Genomic DNA, 15,233 nt, shown 5'->3' with positions numbered 1-15,233 from the left:
AGTCATAAAGTAAAATTAATAATAATAATAATAATAGTAATGAGAATTCCTATTTTATCACTCTTATAATCCTTCTCGACTAAGATTATTTATCTCAGATGAGAAAAATACTTGTTCGCATATTCTATCCTATTCCTTAGATTTGGAAGAATAGAAAGATTTAAAAATGGTTAAATTTTGTTTAATATTCTGGGGCAAACAATTTTAAATGATCATAGATATACATTTAGAAACCATCGGTATTTTTAAACCATAAAATTGAAACCTTAAACGATACATAGAAAGTGAAGATTATTTAATGATTCCGGATGGAATCCTATAACCGAAACGCTTTCGCTAACTCTGTTAAAACACTCTCTCTCTACTCGACCAATACATTCGATCGTGTGAATAAAAGAGAGTTGTCGAAAGCAGATGTCTGGATCCGTTTCAGTATGAAACTGAAAGAGAATTGAGAATAAGATCGAGTTCACCTGCGGATCGTTTCGACCGAGGAATTCGCAGAAACAAGAGAGTCAGCTATGATTGCTGGATGAAGAATTGCACGAGCATTTCTACAGCGCGTAGTAACGCTAATTGTAATTAATGCAGTTAATGCAAAGTTTAGTCGATCGTGGTAATTGAACGCAGCTGGTCTGTAATACGATTACTCGCGACAAGAAAATTGCCGGTTGATCCCAGGATGATCCCGGATGGACAGAGATTAGATTCGATAAAAGAAAAAGACACTTCTAATGGGAACGAGTTTAATCAAAACCATGTGCTCCATGACCGAGTATAATTTAATCAAGTTTTTAGAAATACGTAATTTTGCAAAGAGATGCATTTACTGCACGAATGTTTCGTAATTAAATCATGCGGAATATCAGAGACACGAAGCAACTCGCGTCTCGTGACGCGATTCAACATGGAGCTTTTTCGACACAGGACAGTCAGTTCTTTTATCTCCGGTCGTTATGTAGCATTTAATTATTCCTTGGAAATAGTTGCTGCAACTGTGCCGGAAATGTTCAACCGTGCTTTTAACCACTGTTTCCTATTCTACGCCAAAAATACCTTGTTATCTGTTCGAGTTGATTGCTCTCATTGAAACTTCGTTCTCAATTCCCCTTTCTTCGCAAATGACTTAAAGGTATCTCCTTTCCTTTCGTTTCCCTGCTTCGAAGTAACTTAGCGACTTTTCCGACAGCCGCCCATCCACCGACAGCCAGCCATCGACGAACGATCAGAACCGATCGATCCAATCATTTCGTTTGACTTGTTAAAATTTAGACGAGCTTCTTTCGATCCGTGTAAGGAGGTCTTAGATAATAAGTTGGTTAATTCAACTCGTGAATTCCGGTTGATGTTGGTTGGATCATTTTACAACTTGGCAGTAAGCGGCAGCTCAACTGGAGCAATTGAGATCAGCTTCTTCTTGCGTTTTCTTATCTCCGTCGCGATTCGCCAGTTCTCTGGTTGGGCTTTTCATAGTTGAGTGAAGCAAAAACGAGATTCACGTGTTTCAGCGCTGGGGACTACCGACGACTGAAGTGTGAAATTTCTAGTAAATTAGTTAAAACGAAAGTTACGTCGAAGAATACGTAATTAACCGAAGCAATGGAGATCAGCTTCTTATCTTTGCCACGATTCGCCGGCTCACTAATTAGAATTTTCGCAGTCGAGCGAAGTAAAAGCGAGACTCGTCTATTTAGCGCTGAAATTACCGATGATTGAAACGTGGAATTTGCAGTAAGAGTTAAAGTGAAAATTACATGGAAAAATGCATAGTTCAAGGAAAGGACGAACTTTTTAACCACGTACTTTACAAAACGTCATTCGAGTCGTCAAAAATTTTTGCTGTTCTTGATTCATAAAATTTCAATGACGATTCTACTCTAGGAGTTTTAACCAAATTACCGACACGTCCGTGTTCTAAGTTTATCTTTTTCCAGCCCGAGGATTGACATATCAGTAGCATGAAAAATGCAAAAGATTAAGGAACATTCGTTTCTTCGAAATTTTCGTCTTCCAAGAACGTGAGAACATTAGTTCTGGAGATTCAAGAAGAGAAAATCAATGATTGTTTAGAGTATAACTTTGAATACTGATAAACGTATATTTATGCTTTGAAGATTAAAAATAAAAGCCTCGATTTTTAAGAACGTTTCTTCTCTTCGATAAATAATTGGTAAAAATCGAGTCTATGTAACGGCCAATTGTTGTTAAAATGGTCGTTTGAATAAAAAAAATTGCTTAATATGTATATATGTCAACGAAAAGAAAATTGTTCGTTTTCTAATTAGCGAAAGAAACACAATGGCACAGTTCAAACAGAATTACCGCTCGTTATTCACCATGATAGTACATTTCTAGTTCATCATAGTCCATCGTAATTATTCAAGGACAATTTTCATTTTCGAACACTGTTTTCGTAATTGCGAGACTGGCGAACGTCTCTAAATGACCACTCCACCGTCACGCATTTTGGTTCTAAAACGAGGAATTTCCTTCTGGCGACGTGCGTTTCACGCTCATTAACGGCTTCAAAGAGCGTGCTTCAATAAAGTCTATCTTCTTTGAGTAAAAGAAGAAAACCCTGTGAAAGGGGTTGATTAAACACGTTTTTGCGAAGAACAGCGACTACGCCTCGTTCCGACGAACGAAAATGTTTCCCTCGAGTTCTTTTATTTCACCCTGGACCCTTTTTCATCCGTTTCAATACACACGCTCATTGTTCTGCATGATTTTTGTTCTTGCGCCGGCATTGTTTTCCGACCTCTCTTCAGAAACTTTAAATTGCGTCTGAAAGGAAAAATCAAGACAGTTGTCGCGTAAATTTCTCTGTATTTTACGCTTAAATCTTTTTTTACAGATTTATCTTTTGTGATTCTCCTTTATTTTACGCTTAAATGTTTTTCACAGATTTATTCTTTTGTTATTTGTCTGTACATTACGATCTAATTTTTACGCTCAAACACTTTTACAAATTCATTTTTTAGTCTTTCTATATTTCATGCTTCAATTTCCTTTTTTTTTCTTTTTTTTTTTTTGCGGATTCATCTCCTTGCGATAAATCCGTATAAAATTTCAATGTTACGTTTTCATTTGAATATATTTCCGTATTTCCTGAGAGGTTCAACCGCGTTCGTAGTTTACGTGTGTAATAAAAAGGAAAATATGGTTCCGAGGGGTGTTGGAACGATTCAACCTGACAAGACGCGAATGGATTTGTTGCAGGTGGCCAAGCTGTTCTCCTACACGTGGACGATGGGCCTGTTTCTATGCAAGTCGGTGCATTATATGCAGAGCGTCTCGGCTATTTGCTCGGTCGTCACGTTAACCGCAATGTCGATAGAAAGGTAAACCTGACATTATTACCTTCCCTGGCTCCGTTGTATTTTCCTCCTATTTTCTGCACGCTTTCTTAAACCGTGTCGCGTGTTGAAATAAAAATTGAAAAATGGTTAACGATGCCTTTCCTCTAATTATTAATTTGGAATATTAATTTACCACTATATTGAATTAACGGTATTAGACAAGCAAATGCAAATAATACTGCAATCTCGAAGATAAATTTGAATAATAATGGTTAATTTAATTCTTAACCCTCCTAATCTCGTGGTTTGATTTAGGTTAATTGGAGTAGTGTATTTTATAGTATAGCATAGTGATTATTAGAGTATAGACGTTCATGCATATTCATGTTTCTGCGAATACAATTAAAGCAGAGATTTAGTTCACCGTGCGTTATAACTATTTTATATAGTTTTGCATTCTATGCATTTTTGTAACTTTAAATTCCTTATAAGCGCGTGAACGTTCACGATCTAATTTTTAGAATCGATAGATTATCGCGTCAGAACGAAGCAAAATAATTATCGTGAAAATTTCGTCTAAATACAATAGAATATAAACGTATACATTTTTCAATAAAACCACGCAACTTCCTGTTCTACTTTCGAATGTTCAGGCGCCAAAAAAGTCACGGCGCTTTAATCTTGAAGGGAACCGACTGTTCAGAGATTAAAAGTTGGGAAATTATTTAACGCAGCTCCGTCGTCGTGCGCTCGAGAAGCGTAGTTTCGTTTAATTGATGCACTTAAACGAGCTCTCTTAAATTCAATTTATTTAGGTACAGCTGTAGCTTCCCGTGGACAGTACGTTTTCTTTCTATGAAACACGAAAAAATTCGTTTCACGAGGGACCAGCCAAATTTGTTCCATCTCACGGTGTAATTTTATCGCGAAACCGTATTGACCTTCGTGTCCTCGCATTCTGAGAATTCTTCTCTCTTGCGATTAACGATACGCGTGAATTATATTAAATTTCGCCAACCAACCTGTACTTCGTGATTGATAGATTCAACGTGGATAATGATCGATAATGATTACAACGGAGATAGGAGGAGAAAGTTTGACGAGTGGGAAAGGTCGACACAAAAGTGATAAAGCATCCTAGATTATGAAAAAAATGCATAGGTAGGTTCCTTTATTGGATGTTGCGCGAGATAAATCGATCGGAAACTCATATTTTTCCGACCTTCCCTTCCCTTATCGTTTCTTCTTTGTACCTATGTAATATGTTCCAGGAGAAAATAAAGATAAACAAATATGAACCTGTCCGATGTAAAACTGGTCAACTTCACTTTTTTGCAACTGTCTTAATATCATAACATATTAAGCTACGAGATTAATCTTTGGTTTTTAAGAAACTGTAAAGACCTTCTTACTTTTTTTTAAGTAAAGTATATTTTTAAGAAAAGTATATTTTTCGTAAGAAGATAACACAAGCGAAAACAAATTTCAAGAAAAAGTTACAAAATGCAATGCTTGTTAGATTGTTAGCTTTCTCTACTCTTTCATTTATGGAAGTGGCCAATGTATCGTGGATGTCAATCATTTCAAGAGATTGTCATTTAAATGCTCTAATTAGAAATTAAATTAAACGTATCCGTCGAGTCTTTGTATCACTATCTGTTACTCGCCAGTTTATCATAACTCGCCAGTAAAAATACTGCAAAATGGAAAAACGTTGCCAAAAGTAAGATAATAAAATTATTCTGCACTCAGCTTCCTTCTGGGAGAATAATACACGTTCATGTTATTTCACTTTGACGATCGAACCTCGCGACAGATGTTAATAGCAATCCCAACACGTCGCCCTGGATTAGATCCAACTAAAATATTAAATAATCGCCGGGTTTTCCTCCGAGAACGCGATAAATGCTTAAAATAACTCATTAACATTTCGCAACACGATTTACATTAAAATAATTTCCGAGCATAAGCTCTGTGTTACGCCGCGCGACTCTCTGCCTGGCCCAGGTCACACACCGCGGGCCAGACGGACACCAGAGGTCCGCTCTTCCGTACGGCGTACCCTTAATAGCCTTAAGCACCGTCCATAAATCATAGATTTCTTAGAAAAGGTCCTTTAAACAAAACAAACATCTGGTCCCGAGGAGTTTCTAAACATTATTGTCTACCACGGCAGGACAAGGGAAAGTTGGGTTTTCCCCCGCACGCTGCACCTTTCCTCCCACTAACCACTTTCTCTCGAGGGCAGTTAAGACCCTTCGTTTAACCAATTAAAAACGAAGCCTATTCCCCCACTCTCCTAAATAACATCGGCACCAACAAATCCGATGGTCCCGTGCGCTAGACACACCCATCCTTAGCCTTCCTCCGACACATCATCGTCTCCCAAGACAGTACTGTGTTTGCATCCTTCGAACGAGCAGCATCCTTCGAGCGGGTTATCCACCAATCTCGTACATACGCACCAGTGTAACTATCCTCGTTAAGTTGTGGAATAAACGGTGAAATATAACTTACTACTGTGTCATATTCAATCAACCACCTCTGTTATCTTAACCGAAACAGGGGAACGACTACTTCGCGGCGTCGATTCACCGAATCGTAGCGAGAATTTACGCCTCTCGCTGACGCGTTTTCCTCGCGACCGCGTCTCTCCGCGAACGGTCGTAACACTCTGTATCTTACGTTCGGAAACACGATTTCCACAATTCCATACGATTATTAACACGCTCTCATTACCGTTCAATTTACATATGTACATACGTTGAATTTTAATCGGTATAGAAGTCATCTTAAAATTCTTTCCCTTATCCTTTTCCATCCGATTTCTCGATGCGGAAGAATACAGGATTTCGACGAGTGATCCGGAAATTCGCAGGGAATTTGCTTCGCCCTTTTCTTTCAACACCCTTCGAAGACAGTTAGCAGGCAAGTAGTCATAAATTCTCCCTTTCATTTCAGATCGGATTGCGGCCCACTAGGGATTGCGATTCTTTTTCCCTTTTGTTCTTTTTTTTCGTGAAAAAGTTACCCGCGTGTCTTATTAAACTTTTATCAAGCTTCGTAACAGCGAAATCATCCGTCGTCCGACGACTAGAAAACGTAGGATTAAATGCAAGCCGCGAGAGCTTTTTCCTGGTTTTACATAGTTTGTGTGAAAAATAACAGGATTGCGAATCCATTAATTCCAATACAATCAAATACAATCGTATTGGTGAAAATGGCGACGCAATTTATTTTTCTTGGAGTACATTCCTTCGATTTGTACGCGACGTTAGGAATAAAAAATAATTAAGGAATAAGAATTTTATAGAGTGGAAGTAACGGTGGTAGTTCATAGTCGGAGACGAAGGTAGATTTAATTAGCCGCGACACGTTTTACTGCTAATACATTTTTTAAGATAAATCAGTCACGTAACCGCTAGAAATGGTTAATCGATAAATTAACAGCTTCTTCAAGGTGTATTTGTAAAGTTACCTTGAATACATACATATTCGCCCTCGGTAGTTTGTCTACGTGTTTTCAACTGAAAGAAACGATCTTACACGATAGAAGTAGTAAAGGTTAGATAGTGGATTTAATTACTTTTATTACGTTTCACTGCTATAGCTCTGTCAAGATAAATCACTTACAAGGCTAGAAAAGACGAACCATTAAACGAGTACGTTTCTGGAGTTAAAGATATTTTTCAAGTCTTGAATGTTTTGTTACAAATATTCTCCTATCGAAATAGATGACTGTAATCGATATGATAAAAAAATATGTAGTAGGAAAATCATCTATAAAAGTGTATACCAACTTGAAGATATATGTAAATTACATATAAACGTCACCTCGAAAGGACAGAAAAAATTGATAGATAACATTTACACGTTGTGTACGATCTCTCGACGGAAGCTGTTTCATCTCGCAGCTCACGTTCCCTTTCCATAAAGGACCCAATAAGATAGACCTATACGCGTAATCCAACAGCTTTCTCCCAACGCGCAGTCATGCTTAAAATTTATTTCATTCTAGGGGAAATTGAATCGCCTTATCGTCGCCTGTCTTTCTTCCGCACCGTTGAGCCTATCGACGGTTGCTTCTTATTGTTTATCTCGCCCTTTGTATGGAAAAGAAACAGATAAAACCTAGGAATCGTCCATATTTCTGAAGGTAATATAAGGGATGCTGAGGAACTCCGTAGATGGTCATGACAGATGCTGTTAGGCGATAACGTTGTATAGAGTTGTCGATGACTTTTGTCCTCGAGGTTGGATATTTTTCTCGTCGAACGTGTTAGAACGTACGATTTTTCGATTTACACGATGTTTATCGTAGACTACATAATTTGTGGTTGTTCGGGTTCTGGTCTCGTGTTTCCGATTCTAATCTTTTCTCGTTCTACTCTGAAAAATGATTTTATTTTATAGTATAAGGACATGGATAGGCATCTATCCTGTTTGGAATATAAAACTGGTAATCATCGAAATCGAATGACAGGAATTTTTTATGGTAATCCATATTGGAAACCAGACGCGCAGATATTGATTTTTCTTTGGATTATTTGGACTTGTAAATGTAACACTCACTGGTGTTGGACTCTCTGACGATGTACATTAAAACCGAATTCGCCTCTAATCATCTTTATACTAGTCATCATATTTATTTTCAACAAGTAACATCATCGTGGGAGTGAGCATTCGCGTCACCATGGAAAATGGAAAACTGTTTAATCCCGTATTAGGATAAGCTTTTCGTGTCGTCTGCTGTGAAATAAAAGTTTCGTTTCGCGAGAAATTTCCATCAACTTTGGCAGAAGTTTAATTTTCCAACTTCTCTAATTTTTAGGTAACAGAAAATATTAATTTATTACTTTCACGCAAATAAAACAACTCTATACTTTCATTTTATTCGCAAATCTTTTTATCTTTTATACTTGTCGATCGATACAGTGTCCCTTTTGATGAGAAAGTTTGATTGCATGTTAAACAGCATAGTAAATAATTATGAATCACCCTTTGATCTGTCAAAGAAATTGCCAATATCTAATCTACAGTGTATTGCGTGATGAAACTGATAAGATTATTTCTAGTGCTAATATGTAGCCGGTTCAATGATGTGCATTATTAGGTACCTTCCTATGTAATATATTTTACGTTGGCTATGTAAAAAGCCCATTTGATTTCTAATTATGGAGTAATACATATATATGTATAGCCTCTGATATGAAAATTCCATTATTCATAAAATTCTCCGAATTCCAAAATTAATAAATTGCATCAAACGTATTTTTATCTGGCTAGCATGAAATATATTAAATATACCCTTCATTTCGTATGAAATCTATAACGTAAAAGAGCCACATAAATAGACTAGTTGTCCATGGTGTCCATGTTACAATTTCATCTCTTCTTATTATATAAAATCATAATATTTTATAAAATTAATTCATTATTTATATAAAATTTCCTATTCAAAACAGCTTCTTAAATACAGTACTATCTTGCTATCGTGATTGAGAATTTCATTTTATTGTATGATTATGATTGACGCTATTCGCATTATCTCGTGGAAACTTCACGAAGCTTCCATCTATCTGTCCATTTCATGCCAAAGTAGATTTCTTGGTATATGTAAATAAAGTACAGTATTTACCCTGTATATTCCTCCTCCAGCTCTGACCAGATTCGGTCTCGAGTTTTCATAAAGTTTCAATGAAATATCGTACATTGGTACAGCTGTTTGTTTCGTAGCGAAACAGGCTGAAATTTATATTCGGTACGTAACTATCACGTCACTGTTCCGCCCACTAAAGTGACGTTATTCTGCACAACGCGCTGCTGGTATCGAGCGACGGAAGAAAGCGTAGCTTCTGCAAGCGTGATTCTGTTCAATTCGTTTGCACCGAACGTCGTGGGCAAGAGAATTGATTGATAGAGAGGCTAGAAATATAGAACCACTTTGTATTCGTAGCTGCGCCATGTGGAAGAGAGGCGAACGATCGTCGCGAAGCTTTTCATTTAATTGCATAGGCGTGGAGCGAAGAAAATGAGAAGAAGGAAGGTAATGGAAGAAACGAAGATAAACGCGGAACAGTGTCAAGAAATAACCGTAACCATAAAAGAAAGCATTCGTCGTGATTTTTCGCGTGGTTCTATCGACTCCTCTTCTTATACGTAGTCACTTTCCTCATTTTCTTTTTGGCGCGTGGTGCCTATAAAATCCACGGGATCGAAGATTATAGCGGGCCTCTCGGCAGATCGTCCAGTCGACAATAATCGTCTGTCGCTTCATGAAAATCCGCTTGACAAGTATCTCGAATTCCAGTCATCAACATAGTGCATCAGTAAGCAAATCACACGTTCTATATCCTTATTATTTATTCATTTATGTACGAGTGGTAGCCTTTGGCACAGAGAAAAAAATATACAATAATATAAATGAATAAATAATTGTCATTGGCAGTGATAACAAGTCAGAAATAGTGCGCGGACGTATCGGTGAATTACACACTGTGTTTCTAACATTTTTCTCAAGTTCTTTCTTAAAAGGAGCGTAATCGATGGACGAGTATATTAGCATGTTTGCAAACGCGATTAATACAGTTGGTAGGAGCGTAACTGGTTCTGTATAACGTCGTGTGGAAAATTGGGAAACTCTCGTAAGTCCCGGATGGAGTAGCAAGTTTAACAAACTGAAGAACCTCTGGGCAGCTAGTGTAATGCTTTTTATATACGAATATGGTATCAGCTGTGAATCTACGTTGCTCCAAGGGATAATAGGTATTACAAGGAATTAATCCGAGCGGCGTTAGCAACTGGTCGTAGGTAGTTATGGCAAGAGATGAGAATGAAATTTCCAATTTTGTGGGAAAGAGAACCTACGGATCTACGTTGAATCCTCTCAATGAAGATAACATGCGTCACGTGGACATTCTTATAATGAGACCAAGAGCTCGCCAAGCCAACAATGTAATATGCTTATAATGCTGCGCAAACGATAAGATGGGTGCGAGTATAAGTCCAAGATCCTTCAGGATAATGATCTCGTTAAGAATACATATGTAATTTAATTAGGATTTCGTCGAGCGGTATTTTCATGAATTTTCGATATTTTCTACATTCTTTCGGTATATGTGTAGACTTGATAAATATTACGAACGTGTAATAGCGAAATACAGAAATATCTGAATATCGTTAACAGCAGTTTATGTTATATTTATGGGTCAATTTATGTACCACTGTTTACCTCAATATCAATCTATGAAAATTACGCATTTAAAAATATCAATTTAAAGAATTCGAATGATCTGATATCATTCCTGGGATATTTTCAAATAATTTCGTCATTCTGATTTTGTCCATGTAACTTCATGGGTTTACCTACTGTGCAATCTCGCGTAGCCACTGTTGTTTTATCACACGCTGGTGTGTTTATAGGACATTGCCAAATTAATGAAAAATTTTGCCTGTGTTACAGATATTACGCTATAGTTCATCCAATGCGGGCGCAGTACACTTGTACAATAAGTCAGGCACGTAAAATAGTAATTACAACGTGGGTGGTGTCATTCCTTCTCGGTATTCCTATGATCTTCACACAGGTGAGAATTATTTTCCTTTAAAAAGAGTATGGTTTAATTAACATTGTTGCTCGTGGTCTCTTGCGATGAGCTCGCTGTTTTATATTAGAGATTTTTAATTCAATGGCCAAATCCTTTATATAAGTTTTTTAAGTAGTATAACTAAGTACCGCAGTACAAACATTCCGCAATACAAACATTCCGCGTACAGCTTCGTTCTGAACGCATTAAGCCACCTTTTAATTGCACAACAACTACCGTTCTTTGCAAATAAGTACATTGAAACAAGTTGCAGGACTCGTAATTAGACTGTGATCGTTTCTGCCTTTATGACGAATTTAAAAAATGCAGATCTATATGGAGCTTATATAGTATACAGGAACATATTAAATTAGGGTCGAAGAAGCTTCGTTATAAAATTTAATAAGAGAATTAATTTTCATTTTAGATTCCAGATCAGATATTCTGTCAGATAACTCTAACATACACATCTAAGAGAATATGGATTTCCATAAACGCCTGTAGGTTTATTACAATTAATATTTATAATAGAAACGTCCACTAAATTATCTCGACGAATTTGTCCTTCGACATGGTACAAAATCATCGTAATTATCGAATGGGTACCTGCAACAAATTTGATCGCAAGTATCGCGATCAACTTACTTGTGAGATTTCAGTCAACTTTCTTTCTAAATTTTGATCACGTACAGTGCCTCGACTAAAATCTATCTAAAGCCAGAAAATCGAGAAAATGGAAAGCTCAATCTTCTTGCAAAATCCAGCGTCACAGCGTCAGTTATCAGTCCCTTTTATCCAAGCTCTTTCACGCAGTTCATCAAAGTAAAAAACTAGACAGAAATCGCAAACAGCAATTTTTTGCAATTTCGATCTCCGATACTCCATTTACAGAAATTGCTGGCTCGTGCAAATATGTATGACACAGCATGATTGCAGCATGATCGCAGCCTGAGGAAAAGTTACTCACAAAATCGACTCTGATGTTTGTTTCATGTTCGTTTCAAGTTTCAAGGCGACAAACATCTGTGCATCGGAGCGTTAAAGGGCTAATTTTTTTTTTTAGAAGTTCAAAAGATCGATAAGAGAAATGGAAAATCGCGGGAAATCGCGTGTTCTGTCAGCTTCAGTCAAGAGATGCTTCGTGCTATCTCTTCGCTATCTTGCGCCCGAGTTATTGCTAACATTCTAAAAGACGGTCTCACTACTGATTCCTTTGATCCGGAATTTCTCGGTGAATCTTGTCACTGCATTTCATATTTCGCATTGTCAAAATTTAACATACAAGTTACAAGTTACAGACTGTCTGATTATATATATTTGATATAAGATTATAAAATGTTAAAAAAGAACGCCGAGCTCCACCGATTAGTGTATTAAAAAATATTATGTGTATAATACTATGTATACAGGGTGGTTGGTAACTGGTGGTACAAGCGGAAAGGGGGTGATTCTATGCGAAAAAAATTTTTTTTTTAATTTTTCCATCGAGACAACGACCCGTTATAACGAGACGTGATAAAGTGCACGCGTACTGAGCGAAAATTCAAAGTCGATTTTCTCGAAAACAAAGCCTCGAATGAAAAATCTTTATTCTATATTTTCGACTTCTTTTTTCGCGTAGAATCACCCCCTTTCAGCTTGTACCACCAGTTACCAACCACGCTGTGTAACATCGTGTATACGAATACGCCAGACATGCTGTACTATATAATGACATTTTTGTGTTTCCCTATGAAAAGGCTGTTATGGGTAACAAAAGAACGAAAGAGTTAATGGAACACGAGATAACGCATGGAGGCATGTGTTTAGTAAAAATAAATGGGGCGAGTGTGGCGATAAAATGGCGTACGATACGACCGTGAAGAATTGTATCGCCGTTTCTAAACCTATTTCGAATAGTTTAATAAAATGTCTTTATGCGATGTCGTAAGGCAGTGGAATGAGGAATACGTTCACGAGTATGTACATAGCTTGTGATTGCTAGACCGAGTCCATGGAGCGACTACCTGTTCGATAAAGTGTTCCTTTCTGCGAAGGGAATCCGTGGTATTCAGGTTTATGGTTTGACATACAGTTTGGGATATAGGATAAAGGAATATTTGAAATTAATATGCTATGAATTTCAGTAATTTTTGCAGTGAAAATTGTTTACCATATTATGACGATAAAGTATAATATTCATTCACTGCTGATTAAATATAAATTCATTTTGTAAAATTACGATGTCCTTTCATACTTTTCATTGTATAAACTTTCTTTTACCTGCTTCGTTTTCTTCAAGATCTTTTAAACCTTTATTTGACGAACATGCATTGAAAATTTATTAAGTTAAATTAGAAAATTACAAATATCTTACTTGTTTAATTTGTAATTGGTAAATAATTGAACTAATGTTACTGATATTTACAAACACATGCTTCATACGAAAATAATATGTATGCGTCCGTGCGACGCATACCAGGCTAACGATCTCTCTGCAAAAATAATGTAAATACCGCCTCGGGGCGAGGGTCGAATTAACGAGCGTCTATCGACAACTGTTTCTCGACAGTCGACATTGCGACGCAGTACGTGACACACGACGTACGACGCTGCTCTAATCGAACGACGGATATAATCGCAAGCCTAGGTAATAATTGTAGTAATAATTATTCGTATTAGTGCACACGCAATAAATTATATTCATATAACGTAGAGGAACGTTCGTCGATAATAGTTCGCAGTTCGTAGTTCGCAATTCTTAGTTCGTAGTTCGTAATTCGTTAAGGAAATCATATTAAAACCTTCGATAATTGTTCGTTACGCTATAAAGATGAAATCACAGTAGAACTCAATTTATCGAAATGAGGTTTTAGTTAATCCCCGATTGACTGAATTTTTGCTGCTTGATTTCGCTTATCTAAACGTGATTTCCTATTACCTTAACTGAAGTATACCAGGTAATGAGGAAAATGGGTAATCCCCTATTATGTGAACTCCGATTACTATATAAACTGTTCGTCCCCCCGACAAGTTCAGATAAGACTAAAACTCGATGTAAAATTCTGTTTCAGACGCATAAGGAGGTTGGACTGAGGGTGATTGCTTACTGGTGCGTACGCGATTCGGAATTTGGACTTTTGTGGCGTGCACACGAGGTTTATATGTTGGTCCTGGTTCTGGTGTTACCCCTGACCGTAATGGGCTATTGTTACACGGCTATTTGTTGGGAGATTTGGCGAGTTATGAAACGTCGATATCACCTGACATCTCGTCGCACGTGAGTTTCCAACTAAATTTTCCATTTATTCGATAAAAAAATCATAATATTTTTGTTCCATCGAATGGTCCAATTGCATGTCATTTTATAATAGCATAACACTATAGTCGTGTATTTCGGTATTCAGACGTTTTATTCACATTGATGAAAAAAAGAAAAAAAAAAAAGAAAAAAGGAAAGAACGATAGAACAGCGCGATAGATTTTAATAAAATTCATCCTTTCTTATGAAATATAGTTTTCAAGATTTGCATTTCTATGGATCCGTTTCCGCCAAAGATGACCGATTAGGATTCACGTAATATTCGCTGACAGTACGATCCGTTATCGATGCTGACTTTTATTACATATTTCATAATGGAACGCATCGAAAATTGAAATCTCCGATTGATTCCTGACTTTGTAATGCTAATCTGTGGTGTTCTATTATATATTCACTGTCACTTTCGGATTCAGTGATTCATGATCGAAATAAGTTTTCCTTTCTCGGGTTCATATTTAGCTTTGTAAATTAGTAACGTTTTACGATTCATCCAGTATGTAATTCTTCGCTAGGTTTATTCCGGAATCTAGAGAGTCTTTATCTTTATTCTCTCTTTATTATACATTAGAATTTTTTAACAAATATGTCCAGACTACTTTTCTCGTATTTATTTTTCATTCGTTTTCCATCAGATTTATTTGCTTGCATTAAAATCCACAGTCAGCTTTTTTTTGATTTATTCGCATTTAGCTTCGTATTTTGATTTACTTCATTTAAAAATCAGCCACGTAGAAACGTGTATAATCAGGAACGTAAAATAAAATTGTAAATATTTATCTACATTTTTATATAGTGAAATATTTGTACAATTATTCAAAAATACGATGGAATGGATTGATTAATGATCATGTGACCTTGAAATTTTATACTTGTCATTTTTTATCAGTTCTTTTTATGAACATCGATGAACATTCGATATAAAACAAACGCGAACACGAGTACGAATGAAAATTTTGTATAAATTCATTGAAAAATTGATCGACTCTGTAATAGCTTTCTCCATTCTATTTTTCATCTGCATACTGTTTTATGCATTTCGTGTATCAA

General features: G+C 36.6%; 1 protein-coding gene across 11 annotated transcripts in view; it reads left to right on the top strand.

Annotated features, from left to right (window-relative positions):
* LOC117155185 (QRFP-like peptide receptor) overlaps nt 1-15,233 on the top strand; it is an 83,076-nt gene that overhangs the window by 52,058 nt on the left and 15,785 nt on the right. For 10 of the 11 annotated variants that reach the window (XM_076623230.1, XM_033330881.2, XM_076623231.1 and 7 more), the window contains exons 4-6: nt 3,220-3,341; nt 10,762-10,885; nt 13,939-14,144. In XM_076623230.1, the coding sequence (XP_076479345.1) occupies nt 3,220-3,341; nt 10,762-10,885; nt 13,939-14,144 (452 nt within the window). The remainder of the gene's footprint in view (nt 1-3,219; nt 3,342-10,761; nt 10,886-13,938; nt 14,145-15,233) is intronic. The other variant, XM_076623235.1, reaches the window with a different exon arrangement.

The sequence above is a fragment of the Bombus vancouverensis genome, chromosome 12 (assembly GCF_051014615.1).
Source record: "Bombus vancouverensis nearcticus chromosome 12, iyBomVanc1_principal, whole genome shotgun sequence".
Taxonomy (NCBI): domain Eukaryota; kingdom Metazoa; phylum Arthropoda; class Insecta; order Hymenoptera; family Apidae; genus Bombus; species Bombus vancouverensis.
The sequence above is the reverse complement of the archived record's forward strand: the minus strand, read 5'-3'. Positions and strand labels throughout refer to the sequence as shown.